Source organism: Varroa destructor, unplaced genomic scaffold (assembly GCF_002443255.2).
Source record: "Varroa destructor unplaced genomic scaffold, Vdes_3.0 BEIS01000002.1, whole genome shotgun sequence".
In the NCBI taxonomy this organism is placed as follows: Eukaryota; Metazoa; Arthropoda; class Arachnida; order Mesostigmata; family Varroidae; genus Varroa; species Varroa destructor.
The window spans coordinates 42066561-42088882 of record NW_019211455.1 but is presented as its reverse complement, the minus strand read 5'-3'; the positions used below and the strand labels follow the sequence as shown (position 1 = coordinate 42088882).

Genomic DNA, 22322 nt, shown 5'->3' with positions numbered 1-22322 from the left:
CCTTTTCGTAGAACACTTCTCGTGATCGAGGCAGGATCTTAGAAATGCCCCTACGATTCAAGAAGCTGCAGTGCTATTTTAAGGTAGAATATTATAATACCATTCCCACTAGTTACAAACTCCAACTGTGATCAAGTTGAACGGAATGAAATGTAACGAGAACGTCTGCTCAATCGAATGAAAGTACCAGCCTAAAATCCAAAGCTTCCCCTCGCTTTCTGGATAAACAATGCGATTAACGAGCTAACAGATGAATCCTGATTGTCGATGAATTAGTAAACGTTAGCTTAAGATGCAAACAAACTGAAAGCGTCTCAGTACTCCGATATGCGGTATAAAAGCCCTAGATAATGTCAAATAGCCATGTGATCTAATCGTTCAGTCAACGATTCATTAACCAATTACCACTGTTTGCCGTTGAGTTTTACAGGGGCGCCAAGTGCTCTCGAATGAGACCGTACTTCGGTGAACTCTGCACATCGGATCCGAGTCAACACGTGTGACGCGGTCGAATGGTTTGAAATGAAGGATTATTTTATTATTGTTTTCAAAGGCTCTTTTATTCACCTTAATGCTCTGGACTTGACTGGAACAATTGAGTGCGCCTTAGGCTGCTAACCTCATTAGGACGCATCCAATGCCCCTCTTTTCGACTGCATCAGACCATTAAATTAATACACCCATAATAATAACTCGGCATAGTACGCGGTTCTGCAAACACCAGTTTGGATAATGGTACTGGAAACGATTCTATTCGAATGTCCGAAATCTGCCGTCAAAATTGTAGTATCTCATTCTGCCCACATAAACAAGACTCGTTTTCTATTGCTGCTCGCAAACGCCAAACCTTTGACACCATTCAAATAGGCCTTTACCCGTCCCACGGTAGAGGCCCCTAGAAACGTGTTAAGGGATCCAACCCTTAGTCGATATAGCACTTAATAGAGTCATATTGCCTAGGATCGCTTTTTATGGATAGAAAAACTTAAACAGGTTTATTAGTAATATCGTTCAGACGTAACGGTAGGTTCAAGGCAGGAACTTGACCATGTCGTGTTCGATCCAGTTTCTGCTAAAGCGGCGAGAAACTCATGTTTGCAATGGTTGTTTTTCGTCTAACTAAAAATAGTGTTCCACTCAAATTCCAGAAACAGGTTCACGTACTATATAACCTGTGTTTTTTTTCCTATTCCTATTATTAGCTCTGTTTCGCTGAAACGTTTTGGAACTTGTTAACTTTACTATCGATTTTTTAGAAAATAACCAGATCTTTATGAGCAAATTAGCCACCGATCGGCGCTGGCTCCAGGTTTAAATGTTGCAATCTCAGGTAGTAGTGTTAGCATCGCAACGACCCCCCAAAAGTCCAAAAAGTATTTTGGGCTGCCTTCACAATTTGCTGACCTCGACAAAAAACGAAGTAGAGTAGATGTCAAAAATGCACTTTTTTTTTTTACCAAGAACAGCTCTTTTCGGTAAAAAATAATTGACAAATCATAAAATAACAACATGTATATGGAAGAAAGAGCACTTCTAAATAGTATGTAGAGATAAACAAACAAGAATGAAAACATTTAAAAAGAAGCGCCATTACTTGTGTTCCAATTTAAGGTCTAGGAGTATGGGCAGAAGCTACACTTATCAATTATGCATCCAGAAATCATGCTGTACACATTATTCGATAAATAATTCAACTCTTTGTAAGCTCATAAGCTCATATAAAATACGGATGTAGCCCGGAACCAGTCGATTTAGTGTAATTTTGCGTCACCATTGCTGCAAACAGCTAGTAAATTAGAAGATTTGTTTCCACCTATCATTGAAATAAGAACAGTGCAAAAGGATTATGATATTTCGGAGTGCTCTTTTCTGAAATGGACTTGGTTACGATGGCCTGTCAGGCTACATTTAGCGAACGTTGCGCTGAACGTGAATATACGGTATACGTACTTCAAACGTCTAGAATACGGCGTCTGAAACAATGGCTGACGGCAGAGTCGTACATAAAATTCGGAATACCTACAGTAGATATCAAAATGACAAAACGGGCAACGAAGCTTTTTCAAAGGACAAAATCACTAATAAGACGATAATAATAAAAAATACTTCAGGTCACTTTCTGTTTCGTGCCTACTTTAGTGTTTTGGGCAAAACTTTCACAGGTACATACTTTCCTACAGTCCTGCCAGGTGGAGTAGTATTGCAAATTAGTTAATATTATTTACCTAAAAGACGAAACAGGACAAGTGAGCCTAGCTTAAGAATACTGGAGACATATTAGCTACGGAAATTCGATTGTTAAATGCAATTTTAGTACGTGTTTATGTTGACAGCCGTCAGTAGCTATTTTTAATAATTTTTCGCCTAGTCCAAGTTGAAGATGCTGCATCCGTAATGCGGATCGAAAATAGCAGTACCTTGACTTAGATTAGCGTAGTTTCGCCGGCTGCGTAATTAATACGCGTCATATTCACTAACATACAAAACTATAACTTTTTATGTTAATCTCTTGTTTTGTGTGCGTATATATATATATATATATATCTCGGCTCGTCTGCCTTTTCTGAGCAAACCACTCAACTATTAAGTGACTCTTTAATTAGTATATTAGGAATCTGAACGGGAACTAATAAAAGTGTAATGCTAACAAACTGAACAAGTCGATCTTGTTAATTATTCTTATTATTATAATTCGTTTATTATCGTTATCGTTCATGAGAAACTAACCAGCTTGCCGATGCCGTCCATAAGATCCGTAGGGGCATGAGGAGAAACGCACGTAATTACGGCTAACAGTCTACTCCTATAGAAATTCTATCCAAAGCGGTTAGGTGCAATGGGACACCACAACGCGTCACTTCGCGATGTTACCGTCATATATATGTACAATATAACATTAGAAACAGGTTGACTTTCAGGGGAACCTCCGGCCCCAGTCTCTGCCGGTTGGGTCTTGCTTATTCATAACAAATAACTGACTATCGGTTATAATTGCCATTTGCATATACTCCTTACCAGCTTAGACTCCTCATAGCTTTCCCCTCTTTTACTGCCCTCTTTCTGGATAATAACCTTGCTGGCCGTGATGATCTGCAACACCAATCGAATTGAAGGGGAGAGATTGGCCATTGTTCGAATACAGTGCGAACTCTTACAGGTAGGTGGCAATATTTACCTACTACCGAGCACGGCAATGCTAAAAGCGAACCATCTAACAGTTTCGACAGATTAATTCCCTCAACCAAGCCAGACATGATTGTTATTCTCGAATTTGCCGAGGGAAGATTGTGCTACCGCAGGTTTTGTTTCCAGTGTATTTCCTAATATCAGTGGCGCAATTGCGTGTTCTTGTGGGCAACTCGTCTTGTATACGTGCACGAAAAAAGGGAACACTTCGTCAGGATCCTACGTGCCGTATATCTGCTGCTATAGCACCTGTACCTCACACGAACACATCGAACAGGTAGTTTAAACTTAGCTTCTGCGATTGACGTCGCGTGCAGCTTCACACTCACAGTTACATACAGACACATGCAAGCACACGTACAGGAACAGATGTGCAATTTAACTTGATTTGTTCATTTTTAAATGCTCGGTTGGTTGATTGGCTGTAATGTGACTGGTAGTTGACATAATAATTCTCTTGCGTTCTCTCTCAATCGATGATGGCGGCGGTTGCTTCTACAAGCAGACGCCCTCTCATCAACGGCTGACCAGCCAGTCCAAGGCTATAAATACGATACTCGACTTTTCTATTGCCTCTTCTCGGCTCATGAAGTAGGACGAAGCGCTAGACGTCAGCGTAACACGCATTAAATTCTGCGATGGCCTCCGTTGAGCTGAAACACACCGATGCACCGACGATCCCGGAGGTCGAAGACCGTACGACGGAGAACAACGGTGCCTCGCACGACCTGAAAACATCGGAGACCAATCGCAGACCTCGCAGGAAGCCCTCGAGGTTCCGCAAAATCCCCCGCAGCCTTGCCGACGACAAAGAGAACAAAGGTAGGTATCTCCAATTTCAACTAGGTATACATTAAATGACTTACGTTACATGTGGTGCGGTATGGTATAGCTATGTTGTGTTACCCTAGGTCGGCAAGAAAGAGGTTAAAGATTAGCAGAACTTCGTTAAACAAAAGACGCGCCCCCGTCACCACTGCTACTGACTGCGGCTGACTGCTGTCGATGAGATGCCGTTCTCAGTCACCAAGTGGACGCCCACAAGATGGCGGCCCGCCAAACTTTAGATTAGATACAATAAGTGTGACTTGGCAGTTTTTCACCTTATTTGTGCAGTTACAGGCAGTGTTGAACGCAGTTCCGAATAAAGATTCCCAATCATTTTCAAGTATTTCGGCGAGATGTATGAGCGAAGGGGTGTGTGGAGCAATCTATCATGATGGGAAACCTAAAGTTTATCGTTCTGTATGATTTCGATTAGCTCTGACAGTAGCCTGCGGTCGGTGTTCTACCCCTCTATAATTTCAGGTCCTCGCATTGCTAAGGGGGGCCGTCAAAGAACGACATCGGTATCCTCGGCGACATCCGGGCGTTCTCAACGTCGCGGGGCCAAACCTGCCCGACGCAGAACCCCATCGGAAGCGTCCACAATTTCGGAGTAGGTGTCTTTTGGTGTTGTCGTTCCGGCTTAGACTTATGTCACCCTATATTAGGTTCATACCGGTGGTTTTTTTCTGTCATAGAAAACAGAACCCGTTTGCTTTTTCTATTTTTCCACAGCTTCTAAAGTTTGTTTTAGATTACAGCTGATTCATAAAGTGACTTGCGTGTTTACCAGAACATAAGGGCAAAGAGGTTCAGGTTGATCCTATGGGTCATGTGCGACAATCATATGATTTGTTAGCAGTATCTAACGTCGTTCTTTCTATAAGCTAAACGTGGCCACTATCGATTTTGTGCCTTCCTTATAACTTCTGTTGTCTAATGGCTGTTCGTACTTCGTACATCATTGCCTTCACAGAGCAAACGAAGCTTCACCTCTACGTAAACTTCGCGATACTGTCATGGACAAGTTCCAAAAGAAAGGCCTAAACCTCCTTAACTCGTACATCAAAAACAGAATGGAATTAGCGAAATTCGATAATACGACCAATTTCCTCGAGCGTTGCGATGTTCTCCAAGTTGTACCAAATAAGTACAGGTAAGTTGTGATCTTGATTTGTTGCTTTCTTATTAGGTTTACCGTTCTCACGGGTCTCAAGAGAGGCTTTTTCCGGAAAGTTGGAATTAGTTGCACAGAATTAATTGAACTTTAGAGTTACGTTTTGTTGCATAACTATGTGAACTTCTAGCGGAACTCTTCATTGCTCGTATACTCATAAACCAACTCAACTCGATACAGCTGAAATATACAGCATAGCATCACACAATACACTCTCTTTCCATTGTTATTTACTGGTTCTATTTATGCTTGCTCTCTCTGCAGACTCTCTAACCCGCACATCAAGAATACAAAGCATGTGATCCGCACGCTGGACCGCTTCTCGTTTAAACTTATGTTCGCCGATCTGAAGTACAATCGTAAAAGGCGCTTCCAGGTGAGCAAGCTTTTAAGTGAGAAGGAGGAGCGAATGCGGACAATGTTCGGCGACGACCTCGTTACCGAAATTCTCAAAGTCTCTAATGAGGCGTTCGAGCGACGCTTCAACCGTATCCGCGAGCAGCAAACGAAGATCTTCGAGTCATTGCTTAAGGAGTATGGTATCGCCGAGGATGAGAGGGCTGAAAGCGAAGAACGCCTCAATCGTATTAAGGAACGCGAAAGGACTCGGCAGGAGAAACGAGTTCAGGAAAAATTACGTGTTGGTGACAAAGAGGGAAAAAATGAAGAAGACGATAAGGAGACCAAGGACGCCAGGGGTGATATTATTAAGAAAGATGCCAATAAAGAGGATCCCGAGACAAAGAGCTCTTCCGCTGTTCAAAGCGCTGATAACGCCTCAAACAGCGAAGACATTAAAAGAAAGGATGTTGGCCAAGGGGAGTAGAATAACGGCTTCATCAAAAGAAGCACAGCAGGTGTTTAACCGCGAAGTATTGAAACCAATAGCTGCTACACTCTGCTATTAGTTTGCAGAATTTCACGGCTCAACGCCTACTGCGCCTACTGCAGCAACGGTTGTGAGCTGGTGCGCCCCGGAACTAAGGTGCAATAGCATGTTGTAATGCAACGATTGATATGTGGTTCATGGCGTTTGGCCGGTCGTTCACCCATACGTTGTTACTGCAATAAAAAAGGAGAAAAGGATCCGCTTCTACTCCTATTTTCGATACTGTCATTCTATGCTGTAGCTAAGGCTGAAGAAAAAATAGGGAGTAGGTCTGCAAACTTTAGGATCCAATTTGTAGCTTAATTTGAATGGGAAAAAAAACAGCATGGATATAGGCCACCTCTCGCCCTAAAGTAAAAAACCGATGTTTCAGAAGCGCTGCAAATTTCAAATGCATTTTTTGTTCAGATGTATTTTTTGTAAACAAAAATTCAGTTTAAATGTAATGGTCGACTAAACAATTTTTTCTACGGAAATTATGTAAACACGGGATATGTAAACACGGGAATTATGTAAACGAATCGACAATAGCAACGTATTAAGATAGAACAGGCGTATAGTGTACGTACTTTCGCAGGGCATCTTCGAATAATTACTACCGTAATTTTACAAATTACTTTAATTTAATAATTATTTTTTATTAATTTTACTTTTTTTACGAAACGTTTTAATAATTACTACCTACAAACTTCAGTAGCGTGTAGTAGAGTTTAGAAGCAGCAAGTTTAGACTTTTTTAACAAGAATTTCGCAGTACCAACAATCCATGGTATCGTTTCTTCTAATATTTAATCGCGTATATGTCAATGTCGTTGGCAGACATTGAACCAGCGGGTCCATAGCTCCTGCCTCATCGTCATGAAACGTGATTGGCAGGAGGTAAAAATTTGAAGGCCTTGATGTTTGTCCCGATGTTTATAGACCAAATTTTGCGTAGGGTATACGTGGAGCGTGCACACGGTTTACATGAAAATAAGTTGAGTAGCTAATTCATTAACACACCATACATATCCCGACAAGTTTATAGACTTGTTCCTAACTTGTTGAACAAGAAAAGATGTTATCACACTGCGCGCCACCGAGATGCCAACAAGACTTTTCGTATAGGAACAATTGGTCATTTTTACCAAACACAGCGGTACACAGGTGTACACTAGGTGCTGATATTTCTAATTATGTCAGATATTACATTGATATCTGACAGTAAAATGACGTCGAAGTCCTTCCTTTTTAAGCCAAAAATTATGTCAGTTCACTAAGAGTTCTGTGGTCTGCCCTAATGTAGTAAGCAGTCGCCATGAGCTCAACAATACAGACAGAGAACACATGATTTTGTTGATAATTTTTGTCAGATATTTGAAAAACTTAAAAATTTGCCGAGTTAAAGGCCTGTCTTGATTCCCATACAGGCCAATAAGGCACGGTGCCTCTTCCCTTACAAAAGATGAACAGCGTCACTTGTAATAATATTTGTCACTACAGTTCGAGAATTCCTTATATCGGTAATTTTTTTATTATTGGCCTGCTCACCGTTCAGTCTTTTATCCGTCACTAGAGTTAACCCGTTATCCATTTTGCCAGGGATCTTGCGAAATTGAATGGTTTATTCCGGCTTCAGTGGGTTAGTACAGAGAAGGTACATATTTGCGGTATATTTAGTTGTGCACGTTAATATTTTAGATAGTTATAATGAAAAAAAAACATGTATGGTAAAAATACATTCATACTGGTACAATATTAGCCACGTAATGTTAACAACTTATGTTCAGCGCACGGCGATAGCCTTCTCGGCGTTTTACTCCACTCTGTATTTTGTGCTTGAGAGCAAATATATATAGCGTTACAACTAACGCTGGTTTATTTAGACCACGACGAAAATTATCAGGCGAAATCCTTACCCGCCAAATCATTACGGGGTTAATGTAAATAAATGTCCTATGCTTCTGTTAAATGTTTTATTCGATCACACCTGTCATATAGTACACTGCCGTAAAGCGTTGCGTCAAGCGGTTGGCTTCCAGCACAAAACGAAATCAGGCCCTGTCCGGTATAAACGTCTGAATTTTTGCAATGCAAGCCAGTGGTTGTATTTGGCGACTAAATAGAACCGTGTGAAAAACTAACAAAGCAGTTTTGAATCTCATTTGATGCTACATTGTTTGTTAAGCGAAGGACAATGCCTGCTTGCATGATAAGGTAAATTAGATCAAGCTAATAGATTGAAAAGGCTATGATTTATTGACGAAAACTTTGTCATTTTAAGCCGATAGGTGTGCCAGTGACGTGTAGCCATTGGCCTTGTCGATCTTCTCTGTGCGTTATCGTGTAATTGCATGAATTAAAATGATAAATAAATATTTGGGAATGAAAAAAATTAGGTTCGCATCCTTAGCTAACAGTAAGCAATGTTTCCTGCAATGCAAGAATAGATCAGACTAGGTTGTGAACTAGGTCTGCAGCTATTCGAAGCGTTTGTTTGTTTGTTTTAACATTGTTATTTTGTGTGTGGGTTATTAATGTTTTTGCCACTTTCGGGAGCTTCTATAAGCTTCGCACGTTGTTCCAACAGCGGCTTTAATTGCATTTCCCTTGAGATCTATTCTTCGGCAACGCATTGGTTCAGTTTAAGGCAAGAATACCATGGGTGGACAACGTAAAAGTATCAAGATCTAGCTGCAAACAGGTAGACTCTAAAACAAATCCCTGAAGCGGAAGCTGCTGCGGCCTGGCAGATAATGGTGAACTCTCTAAAGAATTCGTACAATATGACCGTTACATTAAGGCGGCAGGAAGGAAGCGTCCAAACTCTGGTCGGTCGGAAGTTCTGCCTCGGCGAACTAGTCGAGTGCGATATTCAAATTTTATATCTGGCACTGCCTTGGTTAAGTATTGGTTGAGAAGGCTAATGTCAATTTGGAACCTAATTACTTTTAAGTTCTCGTGAAAACTTAATGGGTGACGGTTTTGCTTGCTAATTTTATATCTGGCACTGCCATTGTAGCCTAGGTCCGAATCCGGGCACAGAAACAGAATTTTGTGCTGAGCCAGCAGCGTAATAGAAGGCCGAACGAGATAGAAAGCTACACTGAAAAATAATTTAGTTGAAAAACGCGTCAGAATCCGTGGTCGCCAGGGTACGCAGTGAGTAGGATATAGAACATTAAGAAATAAGAAAATTACTTCAGAAAATGCTAAATTACCAGTAATACCCCGGAACGACGGCCAGAACATATTTAATGTTTGTACCTTTATTCAATGTAATACACGCATATATTTCTAGTTTAAATAAGGGACCTAATATATAGACGCCCTGGTAAAATATTATTGTTCAAAAGTCGTTGCCCTCTCTAGGGCCTAAATCAACAAAATAAGTAAATAAAGTGATAACCGTAGTATTACTTTTCATTACTTATTTCATCAGCATAGACATTTTCTACGCTATTATATAATATCTATAATAGTTTGGATACGACCAACGGAGGTTTTATTACGAGCTAAAGCGTCAGCGCTAAATAATGGTCTCTGTGAGGCTCGCAAACCTGGATCTTTCTCAAATTTGTTGGACGCCCATGACGGCTAATCTAATCTTACTTAGACGTCAAGCGGTCCCAGTAAATCTATTTTCCTATCGCTTATGAGCTAACTAACTATTTATTTGTTTTTTTTTTTATGTTTACAGGTGCTCTGATCAACTGTCGAAAAACTTCGAGAGAATAACGATCGTTGAAAAAGCAATGCCTAACTCTAATTTATTTCATTATAACTTTTTCCTATTACTAATTAAATATTTAGGGGCAGTAAATTTCGAAAATTTGGTTAGAAAAATCGATTACAGTATCGACCTATTCTGTGTGAACGTTCAGATAAGGGTAAGACTGCGTTGTTGAAGAGCATAAACACGATTCTGGCGCTCCCCACAGCACCAGACTGAACATTTCGTCCTAGAAGCCTAACCCTACAGGTTAAGTGCGGTGCCAAGAACCCTGACCACTCAAAACATAATACCTGTATGCTCAAACTGTGACCGCCATATACAACTGAGGCAATAAATTTTACCCCTTTATTGTAAAATCTAACTCGGTTGTCGCGTTAAGGGGTTTGATAAAACAAAAGTATCGTGAGAACAGGCAGGTGAATATGATTGTATTAATTCTTTAGAAGTTAAAATCAAAATACGAAGCGGCATATAAACTTACGTGAGAACGGCAATAGGCCTCAAAAAATTATAATTATATAACATTTTTTCTTCTTTAGATCTTGTAACTATGAGTCGGTAAACGAAAACGTGGCGAACTTCTAGCAGTATCTTCTAATCTCCCACAACATATATTATTACGTTGTTCCGTTTGCGCAGCAAGATGAAACATACATACCCGCTAAAAGAACGACAATCTATAGTATGTCTTGAGAACACCCCGAATTCGAGACGCCTTTGCTACATGACCTGTGGCGGCTTCCACTAAATGATTCATGGTTTCGAAGCGAAGCTTCTCTGTTGAGCAGTTTGGTTGAACGTCGTCTGCTGCATGAGTACGGCTAATAGGGGCGCACGTGAATGTACAGAAAGTTTATGCAGTGTTGTTCCGAAATTCTAACCCCTCTCTGGTCCCACAGAAATTCGAGTGTACTAACTAGGCAGATAAGGGGGTGGTACCATGTCGCCGCTCATGAGAATGCTGGGCCTGGGGGGCCGGGTTTCTAGCAAGACCCATCGTTTTACTCAACGGCGAACGGTCATCGCTCATCGCCTACCATCGCGGTTTGTAAGGTACGTTTCCATGCACCCGGTAAGCAGTAGGTCCGCACATTGTATTGCCGGCTAATAGTAGCCATCACATCAAAGGCCGTCTGGCTAGATTGAATGAGCTCTATACCTCAAATCGTGCCTCTAAAATACTCAATCTTATTGGTGACTCTAGATGAAAACGTGCACTGGTTCTTTTCTATAATTCTCGAAAAAAAATAAGAACTTATTGTTTAGCTCTTCAGAACATACATGGTATTTAGAATGTTCTCATTGCCCATAAGTAGTCGTTGCTGATGCTTGGATTCTGGCAGTATCTTTCCACGATGCGGAGTTGGCGACACGTTCAACAAATTCGAATAAAACCTTTTGCCTCTACGCTAGAGCTTCTGTCTATACATAAGCGATGATGTTTGTGGATGGAAGCGCGCGTACCGCATGAAAAAATTGTGCTCTTACACGTTAAGCACGCTTACAAGAGATGATGTAGAGTCTGGCGTTCTCTAGACAAGCACCTTTTTTTAGTGATTAATTAAGGTTAGTTATTTTTTACACTGCACAAAAGAAAATTTATCTTCTCCAAGAAAATATTTGTTTATTTTATGCACATGCTTTGCTGTTATTTATTTATTTTTAACGAAATCTATGGAGTTGTAATTACGAGGGGATTTGAATTTTACGAAACAAGGACATGATGTATGGAAGTTTCACGTCAATTCTGAATTACTGTTTAGTTTTTATATAGTTTAAATGTTATTGCCCAACGAGTTTATTTTGTTTCATAATGCTGATGGTATTGGTACAATTTTTGTGTTAAATGTAGAAAATAATTGATTTAATTATTTGAAAATTCAACATGGAATTTTGTTCATTACGTTATGAAAAATTAAACTGATCAAAAATGAATTATGCCTTTTTACAAGAAAGAAAATGTGATTATATCTATAGATTTTATCCTTACATTGGTTGTTTATCTTTATTCAATAACGAAATGCAAAAGGACTACCACTCCTAAGCTCTTAGAAACTCCTTCAACGATGATAATCTAAAAAAATGTATATATATACAGATTTAGATCATGACCGGTTGGGTTTGAATTGCAGAAAGACTGTAGCGGATTGTTTCAAGTACTTAATTCTTCAACGTTCGTCGTCACCGCATCAAACTATCAACTCGCATGTGTAACTAAAATGTATAAAAAAAAATTGCTTTCCGTTTTTCTCTACTGTTGTCATACTAGTTCCATGCCGGAACCGATATTCGAAATGCAGCGACCCGTCAGCCCCGGGGGCGCTCGAAGGAACCGGAAAAATACTGTCACCGCACGGGCTCTAGATGTAAACTCTCTCGATTCAAAGCTGACCATAATGGACCAATATGTTCGTCGATGTGGCCGCATAACACGAATGTCACTTGAAGAAGCAATTAAGAAGGGAAAAGAGCAAGGTTGGTATATATATATATGTATGTATAGGCTGGTGCGTCTAAATTAAAGCAAAGTCTGTTGCAACTTACATGTGTTCAAACTTGGCTAAAGTACGAAGAAAGTCAGTTTTGTCTAGAAGAAAACAAGAAGTTCACCACGGCATACAATAATGCGCCGGCTTTTAAGCGTTCGTTCCTAGTTAGCGATTATCTAATATTTATGGGTCTTCTATCAAGATTAAAAGCCTTTTTTTTGCCCACAATCGACGATCTAAATTATTGTTAATTTCTATACAAACTGAGTAAAACAAAGAAGATGAGGCAAATCGAAAGACCTTCAATAGGACTTAAGTTGAAAGGTCTTAAACTTGCATGCGAATGTCCTAAAAACTCTTCTTGATACACCTGGAGTGGGCACAGAAATGAACGGATGTTTTTAAAAGGAGACTTTTAATCAACAGTCGAGTCGTCCATATAAGCTTCAATGGTTAGACTGTTTGCGCCTTTTGGCCTTGCCACTTTGATAATACATGTACTGTCCTCTTTTTCATGTAGATTTACATTCAAATGATTCGCTATATACATTCTGGCAGTAATTGGGTGTAAATTTATTATTTTGAACCATTGTACTTTTTTATAAATCACGCGTTATTGCAGTCGGCAATAAAAATTTGATTACAAATCGAACTAATATCTTGCTCATCATTTTCAGGAGGCTTAAATTCCACACAGACCTTACAACTACTGCGAGCTACGGGTGCATTTACGCGAGAATGTTCTCCTGAAGCTCGTACAGCTTTGACTGAAACCGTATGGAAACTTGCCAACCCCAAACAACTTGATATTTCACATTACAACGCATTATTACAGGTGAGGTAATGATGAAATTTTGCTTCCTTGTTATATGATAGCCCCTGTTTAGCAGAGTGCTGAATCGTTTATTAAAATACTTGGGTGATACACCTTCTTCACATGTCTGTGCACCTTACTATATTGCCAACAAGTTAATTTTCTGCGTATTTGTTTTACAGGCTTATCTGGAGAATAACACAGCGTTTGACCCCCAAACATTTCTTGTCCAGTTAAAAGATGCTGGCGTCGCACCTAATCGCGTTACATATCAAAGGCTTATTCAGCGCTTCTGTGACGTAGGGGACGTAGCCGGCGCCTCCAAAGTAATCGAATTCATGAAGAGTGAACGGATACCGGTATCCGAACGTGTGTTCAATGCCCTTATCAAAGGCCATGTGCTCACTGGTGACCTTGAGTCTGCTAACAAGGTTCTTGAGGCCATGACTGCAGCAGAACTTCATCCGTCATCGGAAACGTTTACGGTTTTCGCAAGCAGTCTAATAGAAAAAGGTTTTGCGACCAAAGCATTTGAAACGATCGAAGGTCATAACTTATCCGATGAGCAGATTTTGCGTTTAGCAAAAGCTTTTGCACTAAAAGACGACATCGAGTCCGTAAAAAAGGTCATAAGCAAACTGCCGCGTTCAATCGGTTTCGGACAAGATATCATCAATGCATGCTTCGAGATTTTATCGCACAAGAAATTGGCAGTCGCCGAAATTATCTTTAACCACCTTCCGTATGATCCCTCGCAGGGGCCGTCCGGTAACTATTTCATCTCACAAATGGTCAAATCGGGGCTTTCATTACCAGACGTGACGAATTTCTGTAACAAACTTAAGGAGCAAGGTAAAAACGATGACGGGCTAGTCACAGCGACGCACACTTCTTTGCAATCGGCTGACCGCAGCACCTGTATTGACTACGTAAAGCTTATGTCTTCTAACGGATACCCATTGCGGCCGCATATGTTCTATCCGATCATATGCAAGGCTACACATGAAGCCGAGATATGGGACACGTTGCGAGAGATGCACTCGCTGAAGGTGCCCATGTCAGAGGAACTATTGATAGACTATGTTCTGCCCCGAGTGAACTGTGAGGATAGCGAAAAAATAATAAAGAAACTACTTGAGGCTGGCTGCTTCTTACAAAGGGCTGTCTACTATCTTGCGAAATATTTCCTTATCGAAGGACAGGTAGACAAATGTTTAGCTCTTTTAAACGAAAATGATTGCCCCCTGACCGGATCGCTAATCACTGTTGCGGCCAATATGGCTACGCCAAAAAATATTGGTAAATCTGTGCAGGTATTGAATAAAGTTTTCGAAAACCAAGCACCCAGCAAGAATGCTCGAGACCTCGTTGGCGAATTTCTTCGAGCTGTACCTAATGATACATTTAATGAAGCCGTTGGTCAGGTAGCCCGCCAGAAGCAACTTCAAATTGGTAGAACTAGCTACGAACAGCTCCTTAAACGAGGTGATTGCGTTCGAGCACTGCACATTAACATGGTTGAGGATGAGGCGTTGTCACAACCCTCGAAATACTATAGGGAACGACGGCCAATACAACCGATGGCTACTGAAGAAATGGAGAAACGTTTGAGAGTGCTCGAGACGCAAAATGCCGACTGGCATGGTTTAGCTTGCAGATTGTTAATTGCGTATTCTCGAGAAAGAGAGTTCGACAAGGTTGACAAAATGTTGCAAAAGCTCGAAAACCAGGAGCTATCCGGCTCAGTGTTGGCTTCTTTGATCGATCTGAATGTGTACAAAGGTGATCTTCAGACAGCGCTAAAATACTATACGCAGGTAAAGAAACTAGAAAATTTTGTTGTTGATGACTTTAAGGTAATTAACTTGGCAGCATTAAGTGTGCAGGAAGGGCATTTTGCCGAAGCGAAAGATATACTGAACAGCCATGGTTTCAAAGATATTACAGACAACTGTCAACAGAGCGCTATGCGCCTTGTTCGGGCCACGGTGGAAAAGAACGGAATTGAAGAAGCTCTAAAACTGGTAGATGAGCAAGTAAGCAAATTTTCTGTAATCACGCCCTCAATTCTAGGCCCAATAATGAAAGCTAGCCTTGATAAGGGGGATGTTAATGAGAGTCTTGCTCTGTTCAAAAATATCGCTAATCGGTACAGAGTTACACCCATGAAACGCGAGTTTATCATTCAACTAATTGCTGCCGATGCAAACGAAGTAATTGATGAAGTCTGCGCCGTTTCGTCGGAGCTCTATGGTTCGTTCAGTACCAAGATTGACTTATCCACGTACTATGCGGAATGCGAACTATTCGATAAAGCCCGTGAATTGCTACGGAAATGTCCATTGAACCGTGTTCAACGGCGGATTGAATCCCTTTGCGAAGGTTTCGTCGAGCGGAAACAAGTCAAGGAGCTCGAGGCCTTCGTTAGGCTGATTGCTGAGTTCGGTTACAATCAAGATGAGCTTTATTACCTGCTAATGCGAGGTTACTGCCGCGACGACAACATCGACAAAGCGCTCGAACAGTGGACACGGGCCCAGGAGGAAAACATTATTCTGTCAAATCGCACGTTACGGTATCTGGCGCGCGTTCTTGAACGCAATGGCCGCGAGGTCCCGTTCGTGGTGCCCAGTGAGTTTGAGCCGCCAGCAGCAGACAACTTTGAAAACGCGACTTCGAACAATTTTAATAGCATTCTGAAACATTCGGTGGCGGAGGCGGTGAAATTTCGCGAAGAGAGCTTAAAAGATGGACGTCCTCTGACAGTCTTCGACGAAAGCAATCTCATCGCCGCCCTCACCGAAGATAATCAGCTCAAAACAGCATTGAAAATTTTTAGAGAATACCTCCAAGCTTATAAGGAGGGTGACATGCATCTTCGGTCTCGAACAATTCGTCTGCTTCTATCAGCGCTGGCGCAAGAGAAAATGGTCGATGACTTGATTTCATTACGACCTTTGCTTTCTGATAAACTTCGTAAAATTTACGCGTACGATGACATGATGTGCAATGCCTATGTTGCCGCCGGACGTATATCTGAGTGTCTGGATATTCTAGATAAAGTACCAATTACGGAAACAGCCGGTCACGGCTGGATAAATGCTGTTCTCGACAGCCATCCCGACGCACTTGGGCGAATTTGTGAGGTGGCAAAACGATTGGCACGAGATGAAAAAAACCTGAACATGCTGCGGTTGATTTGGACGCACCTGTTTAGTGATGGAAAATATGACGAAGCTGACGCGCTGATGGCCGAGTTCCCTCAGATACCTGAACAAAATTTATCTGTCAAACGAATACTTTCCCGAATGCGTGAAAACAAAGATGAGGTTATGTCCGCACGTTTGCTAGCAGTTCTGAAAGAGAAGGTCCAACCAAAACGAGTTTATGCGATTGCTCTCAGCGCACATATCGATATTCTGCTGGAGAAAGGACTCGTCGAAGAGGCACAAAAGCAGCTTAAAGACGCTAGTGCTGATGGCTTTGATGTAAACACGTGCCACGCCAAAACTCTGGACACCCTCAAGAGAGAATTAGCCCTACAGGGCAAGGAAGTGTCGTTCCGCGGTTCTGAACAGAGTATCAATGCGTACGCTTAGTCCTAAGACGACAATTGCAGGGGACGTGTTATTGAAGATAGGACAGGAAAGTATGTGTAAGGAATGAAGGATTCTAGTTTCATATTATTAAATATATGGAGGCGCTTATATACACTAGTGTTAAGCATATGTCTAGGAATGAAAAGCATCTGCAAGAAAGCGGAAGGTTTTATGTATAAATAGCGGCAAACCCATTATTGTGTTTGCAGAAAAACGCCTTCGAAGAAGGAAGTAAAGTGGCAAGAATATTACGCCAAGAACGCCTGTTTTCAATGAAGCTTGTACGCCATGGAAAAAATTTGATTTTTATGAAAATATAATGCGAAATTAAGATGCGAAAATCTGTGTTAGGCATTGTGGCGCCTAAGGCGTCGCACAAATTCGTTTAGTTGCTTCCTATCGACGAGTTTCTCGTGATTCGTAACGATAACGCTAATGAACCAAGCACATTGTAGTATGGTAGGTGTGTCCTGATCATTTGCAGGTCAAGCATTAGATAATTAATTTATTGTAAAAACTATTAGAGATGTCCTACGAGCTGCAGGTTCGACTTTACAATAAAGATAGATATAATAAAGATCAAATAAAGCACTGACAGTGGTGCGGCTACTGATCATTGGCGAATTTTTACAGCGTCTTTTTTCCTCAGTAAAGTAAAAAATTTAAAAAGAATTTGCTGATTTTTACTTAGATAACTAAGTTACTCGGAACGCCAAAAGACACCTGTCCAGTGTTTAGTATTTTACTAAAGTCAATGGAATACGTTGCTCATCCTGTTTAGGGAACCTCACTGTACATATATGATCATGATAATAATTGAGGCCCTTGTGATTCATTGCGAGTACACCCTCAGCCATTATATTCAAAAACAGCTGCATCCAGAATCCGCTATAGTCTGCCCATGTACAAGGGCCTAATGATTTTGCGATCGATTTCCTTGCGCTCTTAAAAAGGAAGAGTCGATTATGTGTATGCGGTTGGTCAAGATAACATCAAATAATGCCGGCAGCTAGCATGAGCTTATATATCAGCTTGAAGCAATGTCTGTCTAAATTCACTATTTTAAATAAATAAATCATAGACGGTTTTTGATTTCCTACTACCAGAATAAGTCGTCTAAAGCACCCTAATGAAGTACTAGGTACGACTCAAAGGTTGATGTCGTAACGCAAATAAGCAGATTCGACGAAATGATGCATGGACGATAGCAGACCTTCCGTTGATCATCCAGAACAAGTCTCAGGCTGAGAGCAGCGATAAGTAGCCTTAGCTGTTGAAAGCCCCGACTTATAGCATATACATCCGGAGCTAGAAAGCAACTAGTTTCATTTGTTTGAATGAGTCATTTTTGAGCATTGGAAATGGAAAGCAAGTAAATAATAAGCTCTTTAACCTAAAAACTCAGTTATTCACCTTTCTAAATCCGGCATATGTTTCCAACGGCCCTAAACAGCTGTTAGTTATCAGAGAAAAAAAAAAGTATCTTCATGATGAAATTTTCGTCTGCTTGAGAGGACAAACATTTTGTCTCTTTCAGACTACGAATGCATACTGGACATGGTGGTAGTGCAGCCTTCGCTGAAAAAAAATTTAATGTCCAGATACCAATGGCTGTTTGGCACCGAAAAATAAACAATAAATACTTCGATAAAAATAAACAGTCGTTTAGAATTGTCGAGTTCTTATCTTAAATTATGTCATTGTTACACAGCCGAATCGCTGCCTTAAGCAAGTTCCGCTTTTACGATCTTTGTGAAAAGCATCTTTATTCAAATCAGAACTAGCTAAAATTTAGAAATGTATACCTGTGATCGATAGGATATTATCATTCATTGCTTGCAGTTTCGTCATGACTATATAAACTGATAAACGAGACGCGTTGCGTTCAGCAAATTTACTCTGTTTAAAAATGTCTACTTTAGATTACATATCGTCATTTATAAAAACTACCGAAAAAAACCTGCTTTATCAATACAATTCATACTCTTAAAACTTTTATTCTATAATTACATGGTAAACTAAGCCAGCTGGTAGAATTTCAAATATTTCTCTTCAATATCCACGCCTTAGAAATCTTCAGTTTCGAAGATCAGGGGCGAACTTTTTCTTCAGAGCATCGCTCGCTCTGCGATAGACGTACCATCGTCTCTTTCACGGTTTGGACTCTGAAATTTTTGTGAATGCGATGTTTTTGCCTATAGTTCATAACCGGCGCTAAGTACTTGCATTTGCCGTTTGCGCGTTTATACTTAACGCGATATTTTCCGTTACAAATTGTGGGCTTAACCTCCAGCATCTGCAGCAACGCCCGCTCCTGTACTCGACATTCGTTCTTCTTTTGGATTCGAGTGCATGCCGGGTATGCATTTTTGTGGGTCTAGTGTTTGAATCAGATTGTCTCGTGTTAAAGCTCAAGCGAGCATAGGTTCTAGCTCAGCTGTGGATATTTCCTTCGTATTTGTCGTACGGGCCCGTGATTATTGGGATTAGCGGGCAAGAGTCCGGCTCTCAGAAGTTTCTAACGAGGTTATCAACCCTACAGCTTTACTCAGAGAATGGAAACATCTTATTTCGGAGAAATGTGAGCCTGGAGGTTTTTGCGAGCAGTTTATAGTCACAGCTGATCTGCACACGAACACTGACACGTTTCCCGTAGCAATATAAATGTGTTCATTTCATACAAGAGCATATATATATATATATATATATATACATATATATATATATATATATATATATATATATGTATATGGACTCCACACCTGGAGCCAATTGTTTGACAATTCGAGATAGTGCAGTAGTTACGTGCATGTCTATTAAACTTGTGAGCAAGCTGTGGTCTCTCTTCGAATCCGAGCTTATCGTTTTGTGTTGACAGGAATCAATCGTCTTAAGCCATACTTACCTAGCGATCTTAACACTTGACGGAAAATTCGAACGGTCAACGGTACAATATTGTGTGTGTGCACTTGTTTCGAAGCAGAACAGAATTGTCTTGTGTTTCAAGACGGCGGATTCTTCTATTAGATGTACATACACTTAGGGTCTAGGGTTGGAAAGAAAGAAACTGTTCCAGCCAACACGTATTTGACACAAATTTAGAACAGGTATTGCAATTCCCGGTTTTATAAGCAAACACGAACAACGCAAGCCAAATAAAACTAGCCTTCAATAAAGCCCTTGTCGGTGAAGCAAGTCTATAGCATACTATATAAAGATTATACTTGATTGATGTCGGCCATAGTTTAGCGAACATTAACTAACATGACCGATCACAGGAAGAAAATAGGTGTACGATACTGAAATACTGGTAGAGTTCTTCAACGCATTTACATAGTAACTCACCGACACTGTTCTAGGGTCCTAAAGGTCCATGAAACCCGTTGGTCAAAATGATGCTAACATCCGATATGTTCCTCCGCCTCAAAACAAGACTTAATAAAGAAAAAATTTAGAACAGCTTATTCGTATTATATCATTTACTCCTAATATTAGTGGTCTTCTCTGGTTAAGGATTTGGTTCGAATTTGTGACCGTTGACGACAAGGATACCGCCGGCCACAAATTTACGCAGTAAACATGTATTTATGCCCCTTGAATGTGAAGGTTATAGCTGCTGAAGCCTACAATATCTAGCTGCAGGCCAACACTGACCTATATCTCACTGGATAAATGCCCTTAGAATTGCACCAGGTTATTCGGATAACAAGCCGCGTCACGCTATCCTAATTCGAAAACACAATTCAAGCTCACCAATTATGTAGCGTGCTGCGTAGGCAGATTTTACCTTCAATGACGATGATGATTAATGGGCATTTAGACGTTTTTGGAAATTCAGCGGACTCATGATTCTGAGGACTTGTTAGTAACTTAATATTATCAATAAAAATGAAAGAAACGGCGTTCTTCATTTAATTCGTATAGTTGTATGTTTCCTTATTTACCAATACCTTTTACTCATACCAAATTCATCTCACCAAATAGTAACTTTGTGTCTCTAAACTAACACAATGCTTTTTATTTTAAACGTTATCATTCTTATTTATAATGGCTGTATTCGTTGTAAGTGTATTTTTTTATTTTCAGGCAGTTTTTATTCATATCAAATGATTCCGGTGCTGCGGTGGACAGGACAACTTTTCCCGAAATGTTTACCGAAAAACAGATACTAATCGCACCTAAAGGCATACTAACCGAGCCTGTATGGAACCTTGCAGAAGGTTAGTAGTTCGACATCGCCAATTATAACGTCCCGTTACAGGTAAAATTGTACTGGGTATCTGCAATACGTAAATGTTTTACATCGTACATACAAAACGGGTGCGTTTCTCTTTCATGTAGACATTGTAATATACATATGTTAGACTTGATTAGTGTTCAGCTAGTAAGGCAGGCATGCATGAGCAGAGATGATTCTCATCTAATTTCCTGTTGTTTTATCTGATCATAGCACTACCCTAACATTGGAACAATGTTCAAGTTAGAAGAGTTTTTTAAAATTTTAAGTTAAAGTGGTGTCGATCCAGATTGAGTCACGTATCAGATTCTAAGCCAGCGTTTGTGCGAGCTGGACGACATGGTTGTAAGCAGGCGACCCTTAAAGTCGTTGAAGCAGCTAACGCTATCAGACGAAACCTAGCCAGTGTTAGCCCGTCGCTTGATCGAGACGGGCGGTATTCACAAGGCGGTCAAAATCTTCAATGAGCGTCTTTTGGCAGATGGAGAAACGCTTGCAGTGAATGATGAAACTGTATTTGTCAAGGCCGTTCTTGGGAGCATATCATTCGGATAGCCCAAAGAATACACGACACTACGAATTTGTGCCTTTAATTGTTTGTTTTCAGGAAATTCAATATAGCCCAAGCTGTCTTTGAACCCTTCCCGATTATATCTGAATAATGCGAAAGTTTACTAGGAAATAGCTTTGTTCGTAAAATAGGGCCTAGCAACCGTCGAAGTAAAATAGTTTCGCCAGTAACTGTCAAATCGAAACGATTATGGGTACGCCGTAATAATCTCCTTCGAGACGGCTATACGCTCCGGTAATTAAAATACCATTATATGAATATATTAAGCCCATACTGCAAGGGATTTACTTTTCACGGGAGCGTCTCTTCCACCCTGTGACATGTAACGCACAAAACGAAGTTGGCGCTTTCAGTGCGCTGGGTACCATTGACGCCACTGGAAAACACCTACGCTTGTGGATGCCATGCGTAATACTATCAATGCTGGCTGTTCTGTGAAAGCGTCACCTAACGCATTACCAACGCAGTCATAAATTTGAAGGAGGTGGGCTTTATTAGCGGCATACTCGTGTCTCCTTGAAACAAGCTTAATAGGCCATGGTAGCCAAGCCAGATACGTGAATCGAAATAAAAAAAGTCATCAAGCATCGACTTGGTTAGATTTTCCTTTCGGGCCATGTCGACCGGTACCTTGCAAACGACTAGTACTGCCATTGAAAAGGGAGGATACATACAGATTAGTAGCAAGTTACAGCCGGATAGGCATGGCGATAAGGAATCACTATTAGGGAAAGCATCTGAAATAGAAGAAACATGGTTTCCAACAATAGTAGTAGTCGTCGCTTAATGAAGTTTGACACCAAAATAAATACACACTTAAA

General features: G+C 40.6%; 2 protein-coding genes and 1 long non-coding RNA gene across 3 annotated transcripts; 2 read left to right on the top strand and 1 right to left on the bottom strand.

The window, feature by feature from the left end:
• The first annotated feature begins 3745 nt into the window (after positions 1-3745).
• Positions 3746-6290, top strand: LOC111244296 (uncharacterized). Its single transcript, XM_022791238.2, has 4 exons — positions 3746-4008; positions 4495-4624; positions 4988-5167; positions 5453-6290. Exons 1-4 carry the CDS (start codon positions 3825-3827, stop codon positions 6012-6014), a joined length of 1056 nt encoding a protein of 351 aa, XP_022646973.1. The 5' UTR covers positions 3746-3824; the 3' UTR covers positions 6015-6290.
• Positions 5765-10441, bottom strand: LOC147757833 (uncharacterized). Its single transcript, XR_015320284.1, has 2 exons — positions 10273-10441; positions 5765-9161 (listed from the first exon to the last, which is right to left on the bottom strand). It is a non-coding gene; the product is annotated as an uncharacterized LOC147757833 (long non-coding RNA).
• Positions 10442-10577: 136 nt separating this feature from the next.
• On the top strand, positions 10578-17317 carry LOC111244295 (leucine-rich PPR motif-containing protein, mitochondrial-like). The gene is made up of 4 exons (XM_022791237.2): positions 10578-10844; positions 12061-12266; positions 12958-13115; positions 13277-17317. The coding sequence occupies exons 1-4, from the start codon at positions 10732-10734 to the stop codon at positions 16691-16693; spliced, it is 3894 nt and encodes a 1297-aa protein (XP_022646972.1). The 5' UTR covers positions 10578-10731; the 3' UTR covers positions 16694-17317.
• The last annotated feature ends 5005 nt before the right edge of the window (positions 17318-22322 follow it).